General features: G+C 32.8%; 1 protein-coding gene across 1 annotated transcript; it reads left to right on the top strand.

Moving 5' to 3' along the window:
* LOC109225603 (threonine synthase, chloroplastic-like) lies at positions 10,744–12,576 on the top strand. Its single transcript, XM_019390326.1, has one exon. It carries the CDS (start codon positions 10,847–10,849, stop codon positions 12,347–12,349), a length of 1,503 nt encoding a protein of 500 aa, XP_019245871.1. The 5' UTR covers positions 10,744–10,846; the 3' UTR covers positions 12,350–12,576.

Genomic DNA, 12,784 nt, shown 5'->3' on the forward strand with positions numbered 1-12,784 from the left:
CCGCGATCGCGAAGCACTTGCCATTTTCTCCCACTTTACTCATCGCTATCGCGATCAATTCTCCACGATCGCGTAGCATACTGCTGTAGCCAAAAATCAGCAGCTAAAAATGACCTAGAAATGGTCCGAAATCACCCCGAAACTCACCCGAGCCCCTCGGGACCCCGTCCGAACATACCGACAAGTCTCAAAACGTATCACGGACTTAGTCGAGGCCTCAAATTATATCAAACAACGCTAAAAACACGAACCACACCCCAATTCGAGTCTAATGAAACTAAGAAATTCCAATTTCTACATTCGATGCCCAAACTTATCAAATCACGTCCGATTGACATCAAATTTTGCACACAAGTCACATTCGACATTACGGACCTACTCCAACTTCCCGAATTGGATTCCGACCCCGATATCAAAAAGTCCACTTTCGGTCAAACTCCTCAAAACCTTCAAATTTCTATCTTTAGCCAAATGACTCCAAAATGACCCGCGGACTTCTGAATTCACTTCTGATCGCGCTCCTAATACCAGGTCCACCATACGGAGGTATTTCCAGACTCGGAATCCCAAACGGACATTGATAACACTGAAATACACTTCAACCCAAACTTATGAAGTTCCTCCAAAATGCTAACTTCCACATTAGGTGCCGAAACGTTCCCGGGTCTTCCAAAACCCGATTCGGACATACGCCCAAGTCCGAAATCATCATACGGACCTGCTGGAACCTTCAAATCCCGATTCCAAGGTCGTTTACTCAAAAATCCAATCTCACTCGATTCTCTCAACTTAAAGTTTCCGAAATGAGAATTCTCTTTCCAAATCAACTCCGAAATTCACGGAATTCAATTCCAACCATGCGTATAAGTCATAATACCTGAAATGAAGCTGCTCATGGCCTCAAACTGCTGAACGACGCGCTAGAGCTCAAAACGACCGATCAGGTCGTTACAATTAAATTACCAAATCCATATGTATAGATCCAACCCACCCATATTATTGAACCCGAATTTAATAATTAACCCCCTACCTCGATTTGTTTCTTCTTCCTCATGCAATACCTTTCCCTGAAGCTAATAACTTTTCTCAATAAGAAATTCAAAATCTAAGAACACGAATTAATATTGCACCTTCTGATTAGTTCCCTCTCCGCTAATGTAACAAAATAAAAATGACAATTAAGAAACCAGGCTCTCGGTCCTTTATCCATTTGTTTGTTTATGCAGCAGAAAAAAAAAGTATTTGTAGAGAATTTTTTCTTCAAATTTCAAATTTACTCCATAAGGTTTATACAAGAATATTCCCTGTAATTTTCAACGGAACTTGGAAATATAAAATATTTTATTTCTTTCAATTTGAAGTTTTAGCAGAATAACTTTTTGGCCCTACTTCCGCCAATCTGCTAGATTTGCATAGATATTGTTGGTAATATGTGTTGGAAATTAAAAATCAGAAAAGCAAACAAATGTTAGTTCAATAAATAAAATATAAATAATTTTGAGCCCACAAGTTGCTTGTGTGTACTTAAGGGATTTAATCCACTCACTATTGCCCAAGGTTTACGGATTAATTCCTCCCATGATAGAATGGAATAACTATTCTGTGATAGCGGCACTACAAATCATAGAACTTCAGCAAACTCAACAACCGGAGCAAATCACAGTTGACACTTGTATTTATTTAAAAAATAATGTAACAATGTATAAAAGAGGGGAGAAGTTTTCAGATTTTCCATGTTTGAAAAATGAGGCTAAGCCTCTAAATATACAGACAATGAAAAGGTGAGATGAAGAGGTGCAATCCAAGAGGTGCCTCTTCCATTTTCCATTCACACCCTTTAGAAAAAACCCAACAATCCCTCACATGAATGGGGAATGATCATATTAATAAAAACATGCATAGAAAATTGTGTGATTTGCAAGTATGAATTAATCGCATCTAGATAAGTAGGTTTCCCTTTGAACTTTCTGTAGTGAACTTATGTCGGATATACTCGGTCAATTGGTAGATTTGATATCTTTGATCCGTCAAACTTTGGTGTATACCTTGACAACCATAAGTCACACAATCAACCCTTAACCGTTTTTTGTTCTCATTGTTGTATTCGTTTCAGCCATGAACACCGCCTGGTTTCATAAGTGCATAGAGAATTGGCCTTATAGAATTCTCCTCGAAGCGGCTAACACTTCACACTTACATAGATAATTTTTAAATGTGTTATCCCGTAGATATATTATTTGATATACCCCGTATCAAACTTAGAAACCATTAAAAAGCCTTAACGCTTTATCCTTGGTACTGAACATTGCCTTATTACGAGAATGGACCAAAAAGAAATTTTATTTGACAATGTTGAACCGTCATTAATGACTTTGTTTGAGATCCTTGAACCTAGATCTTGGGATCTCTAGTCTTCTAGGTAGAGTTACCGCCACAATGACTTGTCCTCGGCCATAGTCCCATTTCCCTCGATGATCTTTCAACTACTTCTCTAATTAGGCCTTTTGTAAATGGATCCGACACATTATCGCTTGACTTCACATAGTCAATTATGATAGTTCCCCTAGAGAGTAGTTGCCTAACGATTTTATGTCTTCATCGTATATGACAAGATTTTTTATTATACATAATGCTCCCGACCCTTCCTATTGTCGTTTGACCATTGCAATGTATGCATATAGGTGTCAATATTTTGGGCTAAGATGGAATTTCTTCAAGAAATTTCAGAGCCATTCAACTTCTTCACCGGCCTTGTCTAAGGCTATAAACTAAGCCTCCATTGTAGAGCGGAATGCACGTTTGTTTGGACAATTTTCAAGACACTATTCCTCCACTAATTGTAAAAATATATCCACTTGTACATTTGGTTTAGGTTGATCCGATGATCCAATTTACGGTAATATACCCCTTAATAACCGCATGATACTTATTATAGTGCAATGCATAGTCATGGATATATTTTAAATATCCCAAAACTCATTTTATTGTCATGATAGTTCAATGCGAACTTCCTTATGTCATGGACTAATACGTCTCGACAATCTATTGCATATCAGATTATTGACTACACTTAATGTAGCAATAGTATATTATAACAATACCTGAAATGATTGGCATCAGTTGTGGTCACAACCTTTTAAGATATAACATATTTCGCAATCACTCCGCCATTTTCAAGGATTTGTATGCTATTTATTCATACGTCTATATGATATGCAAATACCTTCATTCATGAAACAAATCCAACTTGCAATGAATTTTGGTCATGTTCATCGGTTGGTTCACCTCATTATAGACCAACGTATTAATACATTTGTTCATGACGGTCATGTTCATACAAAATATACAAACGCAGTTTTCATGAAAAGTCACAGCCTTCCAGGTGACACCCTTTCATAAAAGAGCTAAACATTATAAATGTTCAAGAAAGAACAAATAATTTCTAGAAAGGCACGCAAACAACTTTAGAATTTGTAATTTCATCATTAGTCATCATTAAGACTGAACAAGTAATGAATTTACCGACTATCATATCAATATCCACTAAGGATTGGTGGGGTTCAAAATTATAACATTTAGACATTACGTCTAACATTGGCTTTTGTCATGCATAAGCTAAAAGCCCCCACATTTTAAATATTTCATCAACGTATCATCCATATATAATCAAATAATGACTATATGATTTGAAGTACTCTTAACGTAAACACATTTGTTTACACTCATTAATTTTGAAACCATTTGATAATATCATTTGGTCAAATCTCGCATGTCATTGTTTGGGTGCTTGTTTTAGAGTGTAAAGTGACTTAACAAGTCGGTACACCTTTTTTTTCCCTTCATGAACCATGAACCCTTCAAGTTGTTCCATATAAATTTCTTCTTCTAAATCTCAATTTAAGAAGGTCGTCTTCATATCCATTTGATGGATTTCAAGACCATACACTGTAGTCAATGCTACTAGCATCCTATGTACGTAATACTCATAACTGACGAGTATGTGTTAAAATAGTCAAGGTTTTCTCGTTGTCTATATCCTTTGACAATAAGTCTTGCCTTATACATGTCAATAATGCCATCATCTTTTATTTTCCTCTTGAAAATCCATTGGGAACCCAATGGTTCGTTCCTCGGAGTAAGATCAACTAACTCCCAAGTATGGTATTTAATATGGATTCTATTTCACTATTGACTGCTTCTTTCCGAAGAAAACATAACTTCTTTCAAAGTTTGAAGCTCATTTTCCAACAAGAATGTAAGAAAATCTAATCCAATGGAAGTAGTTTTCCTTTGACGTTTCCTACGTCTTAAATTCAACTCATTAGGTATACTTTCCTTTGCTTCTTCCCGAGGTCGCTTAGATATTTCACTAGATGACTCACATTTCTTTTTATACGGATAGATATTCTCAATGAATTCAACATTATCTTATTCGATCACCGTATTAATATGAATGCCGAGACTTTCTAATTTATGAACCAAAAAATGATATGCCTTACTATTTGTTGCATATCCTATGAAAACACATCAATAATTTTCGGTCCGATCTTTAACTTTTTGGGTTTAGGAACTTGCACTTTAGCTAAGCACCCCTACACTTTAAAATATTTAAGTTGGGCTTCCTTCCATTTCATTTTTCATATGGAATGGATTGCTTCTTGCAATGGGAAACTCGACCGAGTATTCGGTTATCTGTAAGAATAACTTCCCCCCTACAAGCTTTGGGGTAAACCAGAACAAGGCATTCATCATCTCTTTTAACGTTCTATTCTTTCTTTCTGAAATTCCATTAGATTGCGGTGACTAAGGGGTTGTCGTTTGATGAATAATGCCATATTCCAAACATATTTCTTTAAGAGGAGATTCACATTCACCGCCCTATTACTTTGTTGAGCCAACCACGTGACATATTGTTTGTATCGTGGCAGAGCCAGAATTAATTAACTAATATTGTGGGTGTAACAGGAAAAAAGAAATTGTCTTATCTTGATATGCTAAAAGTGAAAAGTAAAAGTGAAAATCTATTTTTAGAATATTGGACAAGTAAAAGTGAACGAATGGAATATTAAATTCGTTTTCAATGATGTGGGTGGGTCGAATTTATGCATATGAATTTGGTAATTTTATTCATATGGGGTTACACCAAGACCAATCATACGTTGTTGCCATTTACGGGTTCGAGCCGTGGAAATAACCTCTTACGGAAATATAGGGTATGACTTCATACAATAGACCCTTGTGGCCCGGCTCTTCCCCAAACTCCACGCATAGCAGGAGCTTAATACACCGAGCTGCTTTTTTTTGGTTTGAAGGGAATTTTAAAGTCAAAAGAAAACGTTGAAGGCAATGTTGGACCTAAAGAAAACGTTGAGGGCAATGGTGGACCAATAGGTTAAAAAAAATATTTATAAACCAAATTGAATAGGTTAGGGACATTTTTTGCGATTTTCGTGCATATAAATTTTATAATAGTAAATAATTCAGATTTCTGTGCATATTAGAGGTAAGGTGTAAATTTTGGAGCCCACCTAGAGAAATAAAAACTGAGACGATGTTTTCTGAAGAAAAAAAAGGGAAAGAAACCAAAAAAACCTGCTCCGTATAAAATATTACTGCCTAATCCTACGTAGTAGGGCACCCTTATTTATGAGGAATATAACAGCCTCCATAATTTTAATTAATGCAGGCTACTTCTCAATTCAGATGAGCTAGCTACTAATAATAGCACCTAAAGAATAAGGCTACTTCTTAATTCAGGTGTCTTACCTTTCATAATTTTGATATTAGAAAAATTACAAGGTATAATGTGTACTCATTCCGGTCCACAATAAGTAATCAATTTGAATTAGGCATAGGGATGGCAAATGGGCGGGTTGAGCTTAATTTAGATGGGTCAAAATGGGTTGAATCGTTAAATGAGTCATTACCCAACCCAACCCAAACGTTACTTGGGCTGAAATGAGTTGGGTCAAGATAGGTTAAACAATGGGCTATAGCCCAACCCGCGCAACTTGACCCATTAATGGAATTATTAATTATCTTTGATGTTCCGGTAATCACGTTTCACAATAATGTGCTCAGTGATTGGAGATCAAACTTGAAATTATATATCTCTTTTTTTAAATCAATTTGTTAACTATTGTACACGTCTTGTATAAAATTATTTCATGTATTATACTATTAGTCCCAGTAATTATTTTTATAGTTATATAAATTCATTTTGGTAGGGGTTTAGTAATTCAACTTAATTAATCACTAGTAATGGGACGTTCAGATTTGATACCAATTTGTAATTATGTTCATTATACTAGTTTTTCAGATTCAAGAATTCAAGTATAATATTGTTGCAATCAAATTGATTTTTAATTGTTAGCTTAATATTTTATTTTTTCACACCAAAGTTAAATAATAATATATATGTGCTGTCAAATACTTGTGTGCATAAGCAAAAGTAAATTTTTCTCTCTAATGTCAATCTAGAGAGAAAGAAACGTATGAAAAAAGAACAATTATTTAATTTATATAACTTAAAAAAAGAAATTTTATTTAAAAAGAAAATATACCAATAGTTGAATGGCAAGTACTATTTCCATTTTCAAATCCTTGTGAATTGTGATATCCTCTTTACTGCCGCAAATGAATGTCGTCACTCCTCAATTTAAAGCGTTAATGGGCGGAAGGCTTGAAGCTGGAGAAGTTTGACGGGTTGAGTTTTGGCAGTTTCACGGGTTGAATGGGGTGTTTGCACGGGTTAAAATGGGTTGGGCCCAAAATTAGCCCATCAGAATTATATGTGTCCCCCAACCCGTTAAAGCGGGTTAAATGGGCTTGGGCCATTTTTGCCTAAGTTAGGCACATCCACTCAGGAAATACTAAATTCTAGATAAAAGTAGTTAGTATGATTAAACTATTCTTAGTTAAATGTTGCAGCATAGTTAATGTGAAGAGTAAAAGACTTTTTAGGGATACGTACAAGAGGCTAATTTTATAAAAAACAAATTGAATTGTTTCTTGGTTATATAAATGATGGGCACTTATTTTGGACCAAAATAAAAAGACAAGTTGGTCACTTATTGTGGACCAGAAGAAGAAGTACTTTTAATTTGGTTTCGAGTATCAAAATTTTGATTTAAAAAGGTAAAATTATTCGTTTCAAATTATACTTTTAAAGCGATTAAATTATGAGTGGGCTTACACATGTATCATCCCGATCCTCATTCATGGCTCTCCCCATTCTTCCATTATTCTTCACGTGTTTAACTCACCACAAATTTTATTTTATTTTTAAAAGAAAGCAAGAGACATATAAAAAGGGAGGGAAAATTAAAAGCTCGTTGATGTGACCCTTTTGCATGTTTTTTTGTTGTATATCCTTTAATTATTTTCTGAAAATTAGAGCGTTTTTTTTATAGTGTTGAGATAGAATGGAAAAAGGGGAAAACTTTGAATCGAGGTTGCAAGAATGAGTGTGTAAACTGATTGTACAGTTAAAAAAGAAATTTGCTCTCACATTAGATGTAAGCCTGAGCCAAACATAAATAAAAGACATTGATTTTATTTTTGCTAGGTCGGATGCATATTTTTTCTATGGATTCTATGGAATTTACTATCTTTATACGAAATATACGGTCAGACCTCTTTATATCAATATTATTATATAGTAACAGTTATTCACTATAAAAGTCAAACTTTTTTCGGAACTAATTTTATATGTTATATTTTACCTCTCTATAACAGCTTTTTACCTATAACATCAACAACCATCTTCATCGCAATACGCTCTTTGTAAAATTACCCCCTATAACAACCATGTAGAATATCTAAGATTATTAATTATAAGTCTAAAATTTTTGATCAAATATTTAAAACTTTAGTGAACCATATATGATAAAAAAAAAATATTATGTTACTTTCATAATTAAAGATTTCATTCAATTTTATTAAAATATATGCAGCTAGATTTTCTTTCCCTTGACCAAAAGTTTCCATCGTGCACATATCTTTTCATTTGATAAAGTTTTTAATGGTAATGTATTAGTTATATTTTTGTTAACTAGAAACTTTATTAATCACCAAGTAAATTAATATTTACAAAACCATAGCTAAGTCAAACACATCTAGTTATCTAACTATCTGCGAAACAGCAAAATAACTCCATGGCTTAACTCCAGGCATGAATGTATTAATTTTCTTTAATTCGCATGTCTTTTGGAATTTGAAAATTTAAATAATTTTTTATCATTTATACGTTGCATTAGAATAGGAAAAATAATATCTTTAGATATTATTTGTCTATAACAGCCAAATAATATCTAGAGAGTCAAATATTGTTATAGGTGTATAATAATTAATAACCATTCATTATAAAAGCAAAAAAAATGTTAGAATAAACGACGTTGTTATAGAGAGTTTTGATTGTAGATAACCACTAAAATTCTAAAATATATTTAATTATGAACCTATAATTTCAAAAGTACAATGTGTTCAAGCTTAGAATCTCATAGTACTGAACTTATAAAGTTTAAAATCATGGATCCAATTTTGTATCTTGTATAATTTTTTAAAATTATTTGACCACTGTTAAATACTCCTTCAATTCCAATTTATATAACATAGTTTGATTCCATAAAGTTAAGAAAGAAAGATTTTTAACTCTTATGATTTTAAACATGCACATTATTTATGTGACTATGAGACTTTTTTTATTTATGATCTTAAACATGTCATACATTTGTGTGGCTATAAAAAAAAAAAACATTAAGATAAAATAGGAAGCTTGAAGTCGTTCTTTTCGAAGTAATAAGGAAATAGTGGCGACCAGAGTAATATGTAGTCTCTCATTTTTATTTTTAAGTCTTTAGGTTAAATGAAGCACAATTTACAATTATATATGTATATACTCACGTGATTTCCATAGAAATATGTTTACATTGATTCCTCTTATTAGGGAATCTATAATTCTAACATGTTTCTATATACTGTTACTACTAAAGCAAGATGTTTTGTACCTAACTAAATATTTGTTCTAATTATTAAATGTAGTTTTCAATATTGCATAAAATCGATAAAGAGAATAATATTATGTTCGAGTAGGAGAAAAGTTTGAAAATAATTTGTATCTTCTATACTATCAAAAAAGCATAAAATCTCAATAAATAATTAAGTCTTTGAATTAATAAAGCAGCAAAAAAGTCAATTCAATTTTGTTTTAAAATTATTATATAAGTAAACTTATTTGTCAAGTTGATAAAACTCTTAAGGTACACAAGTTATTTTACACAATAAGAGCATTTGCCGTGAAAGAAATAAGAAAATAGAATTTTTTTATTATAATATAGTATTAAAAGTTAAATTGCTAAAATGTTAAGCTGAAGCAATAAGGATATAACATAAGACAAAAAAAAAAAAAAATCACAAAAATTGCCCTTATCATTTTTCTTTCTTCTTATATTTATTTTAATAAATGATAGCTCCCTACATTTTTCATATCGTATTACATCATTTTTTATAATTCAATATTAGCTATTTCATACTTTATATTGTTATTTATCTATAGGATTTCAGGAGCTATAGTTCTATCTCTTCACTCATAAATTTCTAAAAGACCCAAAGATTCAAATTCTTCAATTTATTTTATTATCTTTGAACAATTATTGTAAAGTATTTTTTTTTTGTTATTTGTTTATAGTATTTGGTAATAAAGATAACAATAATTTTCATAAGATATATATTTCATAAATCATAATAAGACATATAAAAACTTATGTGGAGTAGGATTTCTTTGTGTAATGAGCTAGCTTAGTGAGATTAAGATTCATTATATTTAGAAACTTACATTTTTTTTCTTTGATATTTTTTCAATAACTCAAACACATTATTGAATAAAATATATATAATTTTTAAAAATTATACATTTATTGATATAGGTACACGCGCAAAGCGCATACCCTAAAGCATGTTTGGATGGTTGCTACCTATTGTATTGTATCATATTGTTATCTTAAATACGATGTTTGGTTTGATTGTTAATTAAATTTTATTGTATCATATTGTTAAATCCGTCGTTAATGTGCCACTTTATGTAACGACCAATTTAGTGTGGTCGCGTCGTTACCTTGTCTTTTTCTCTCATCTCATGCTTCATTATTATTAAATAATTTTATTTTATTGTTTACACTATATTTTTATATAATAATTTTACCCCGTATCATAATTTTTCTTTATAATATTGCAAGTCTATTCTTCATGTTGCCGGTGCGTGATATCATTAAACGACGACAAATAATACAATCTATCCAAACATTGTATTCATCAAATAATACAGTACAATACAATACGATACGATACATTATGAAACGATATGTAACAACCATCCAAATAAGCTGTAAGACTAGTTTAATTATAGGTAAGAAAGTATATAGTTTTAGTGTTATTTTCAAATCTTTAGGTTAATAGTTTGGAGTTAAGGCCGTATTTATACTTTCTCTCGATATCTACAGGCTCATGACCCAAAAAGTATAAAGAAATTGACAAAAATAAAAACACATAAAAGGACGCCTAAGTATGGCTTATGGAAAGTAATTGAATAATTTACCATTTTTAATAGAGTAGTAACTGGAACAACGCACAAATTGAACATTTAACGTGATTATACACTATAAAATATACGTAAAAATGAAGATCCACTTGCCTTTAGAAAACATACAACACGTGTAAATAAATATATATTGCCAAATCCTATGTAGTAGAGTGCACCCTTCTCTATGTTAGATTCAGCAACCCCTAGTCTGTTTTCTTGCAAATAAAAACCCAAACCCAAAGCAAAAGCTATCACAGTGTATTACCAATGGCTTCTTATTCTTCACATTCTTCCATTCTCTCCCCATCCCACCAACCCCACCACCCCACAAAATTCCTTCCTTTTAAAGTTACTTGTACCACCACCACCACTAGCAACCAACAAACAACTCTGCCACAAACAACCAAGAAATCTGCTCTAAATTTTTCAGCAAAGTATGTACCTTTCAACTCTATCTCCACCAATACCCCTACTGATGAATCCTACTCGCTTGATGAAATAATATACAGAAGTAATTCAGGGGGTTTACTTGATGTGCAACATGACTTAGAGGCATTGAAACAATATGATGGTAAATATTGGAAGTCCTTGTTTGATTCTAGAGTTGGGAAAACAACATGGCCTTATGGCTCTGGAGTTTGGTCCAAGAAAGAATGGGTTTTGCCAGAAATTGATGATGATGATATTATAAGTGCTTTTGAGGGAAATTCCAATCTTTTTTGGGCTGAAAGATTTGGGAAAAAATTCTTAGGCATGAATGATTTGTGGGTGAAACACTGTGGTATTAGTCATACTGGTAGTTTTAAAGATTTAGGCATGACAGTTTTGGTTAGCCAAGTGAATAGGCTAAGAAAACTGAAACGACCTTTGGTTGGTGTTGGCTGTGCTTCAACTGGTGACACGTCTGCTGCTTTATCTGCTTATTGTGCTGCTGCAGACATACCATCTATTGTGTTTTTGCCAGCAAATAAGATTTCAATGGCACAGTTGGTTCAGCCTATAGCCAATGGTGCTTTTGTTATTAGCATTGACACAGATTTTGATGGATGCATGAAACTGATTCGTGAAGTTACTTCAGAGTTGCCTATTTATTTGGCTAATTCTTTAAACAGTTTGAGGCTTGAAGGGCAAAAAACTGCAGCAATTGAGATTTTGCAGCAGTTTGATTGGGAAGTACCTGATTGGGTTATTATTCCTGGTGGGAATTTAGGTAACATTTATGCTTTTTATAAAGGGTTCAAAATGTGTCAAGAAATGGGGTTAGTTGATAGGATTCCAAGACTGGTTTGTGCTCAAGCTGCAAATGCTAATCCTTTATATATGTATTACAAGTCAGGGTGGACTAATTTTCAGCCAGTTAAGGCAAACACAACATTTGCTTCAGCTATACAGATTGGTGACCCTGTTTCTATTGATAGAGCAGTTTATGCACTCAAGAATTCAAATGGGATAGTGGAAGAAGCAACAGAGGAAGAATTAATGGATGCTACTGCACTTGCTGATTCAACTGGAATGTTTATATGTCCACATACAGGTGTTGCTTTAACTGCACTAATGAAGCTTAGGAATAATGGGGTTATTGCACCAACTGAAAGGACTGTGGTTGTTAGTACAGCTCATGGATTGAAATTTACTCAGTCCAAGATTGAATATCATTCTAAGGAGATTAAAGATATGGCTTGTCAGTTTGCTAATCCACCTGTGGAAGTAAAAGCAGAGTTTGGATCAGTCATGTGTGTTCTCAACAACTACTTGAAGTCCAAGTCATAGTCAGTTAGTCTTACTACTTACTAGTAGTAGCTAATACATATATTTCCAAGATTTCACTTATTTTATCTATGTTTTCAACTTTTACTTTTTGGCTTTTGCCACTGGATGTCTTCAGTATCATATGCCAAGACCCTTTTTAAGTATGTCAATTTCATGGTATTATAAAGTACACGTTTATTATTAAAGATATGACCTATGAAATGTCAAGAATATTTACCAATTTGTTATGTTCTAATGTGTTATGTATATGTAGGCATCTAGAGCCAAGTAGTAGCTGTAGCTGTTGTTGATGTGTGCAAGAATATGCTGCTATTTTATTCTTCTAGATCGTATATATCTTTGACAGATAGGGTGCCTGTGGTTGGTGTTTGGATTATATTTGTGGATAAGAAATACTGCTTCACCTACTAAGACATGTAAACCACATGGGGGAAT

This window comes from Nicotiana attenuata, chromosome 5 (assembly GCF_001879085.1).
Source record: "Nicotiana attenuata strain UT chromosome 5, NIATTr2, whole genome shotgun sequence".
NCBI lineage: Eukaryota > Viridiplantae > Streptophyta > Magnoliopsida > Solanales > Solanaceae > Nicotiana > Nicotiana attenuata.

Excerpts from the sequence above, each read along its gene's own strand:
- LOC109225603 (XM_019390326.1), top strand. The coding sequence starts at position 10,847 with ATGGCTTCTTATTCTTCACATTCTTCCATTCTCTCCCCATCCCACCAA.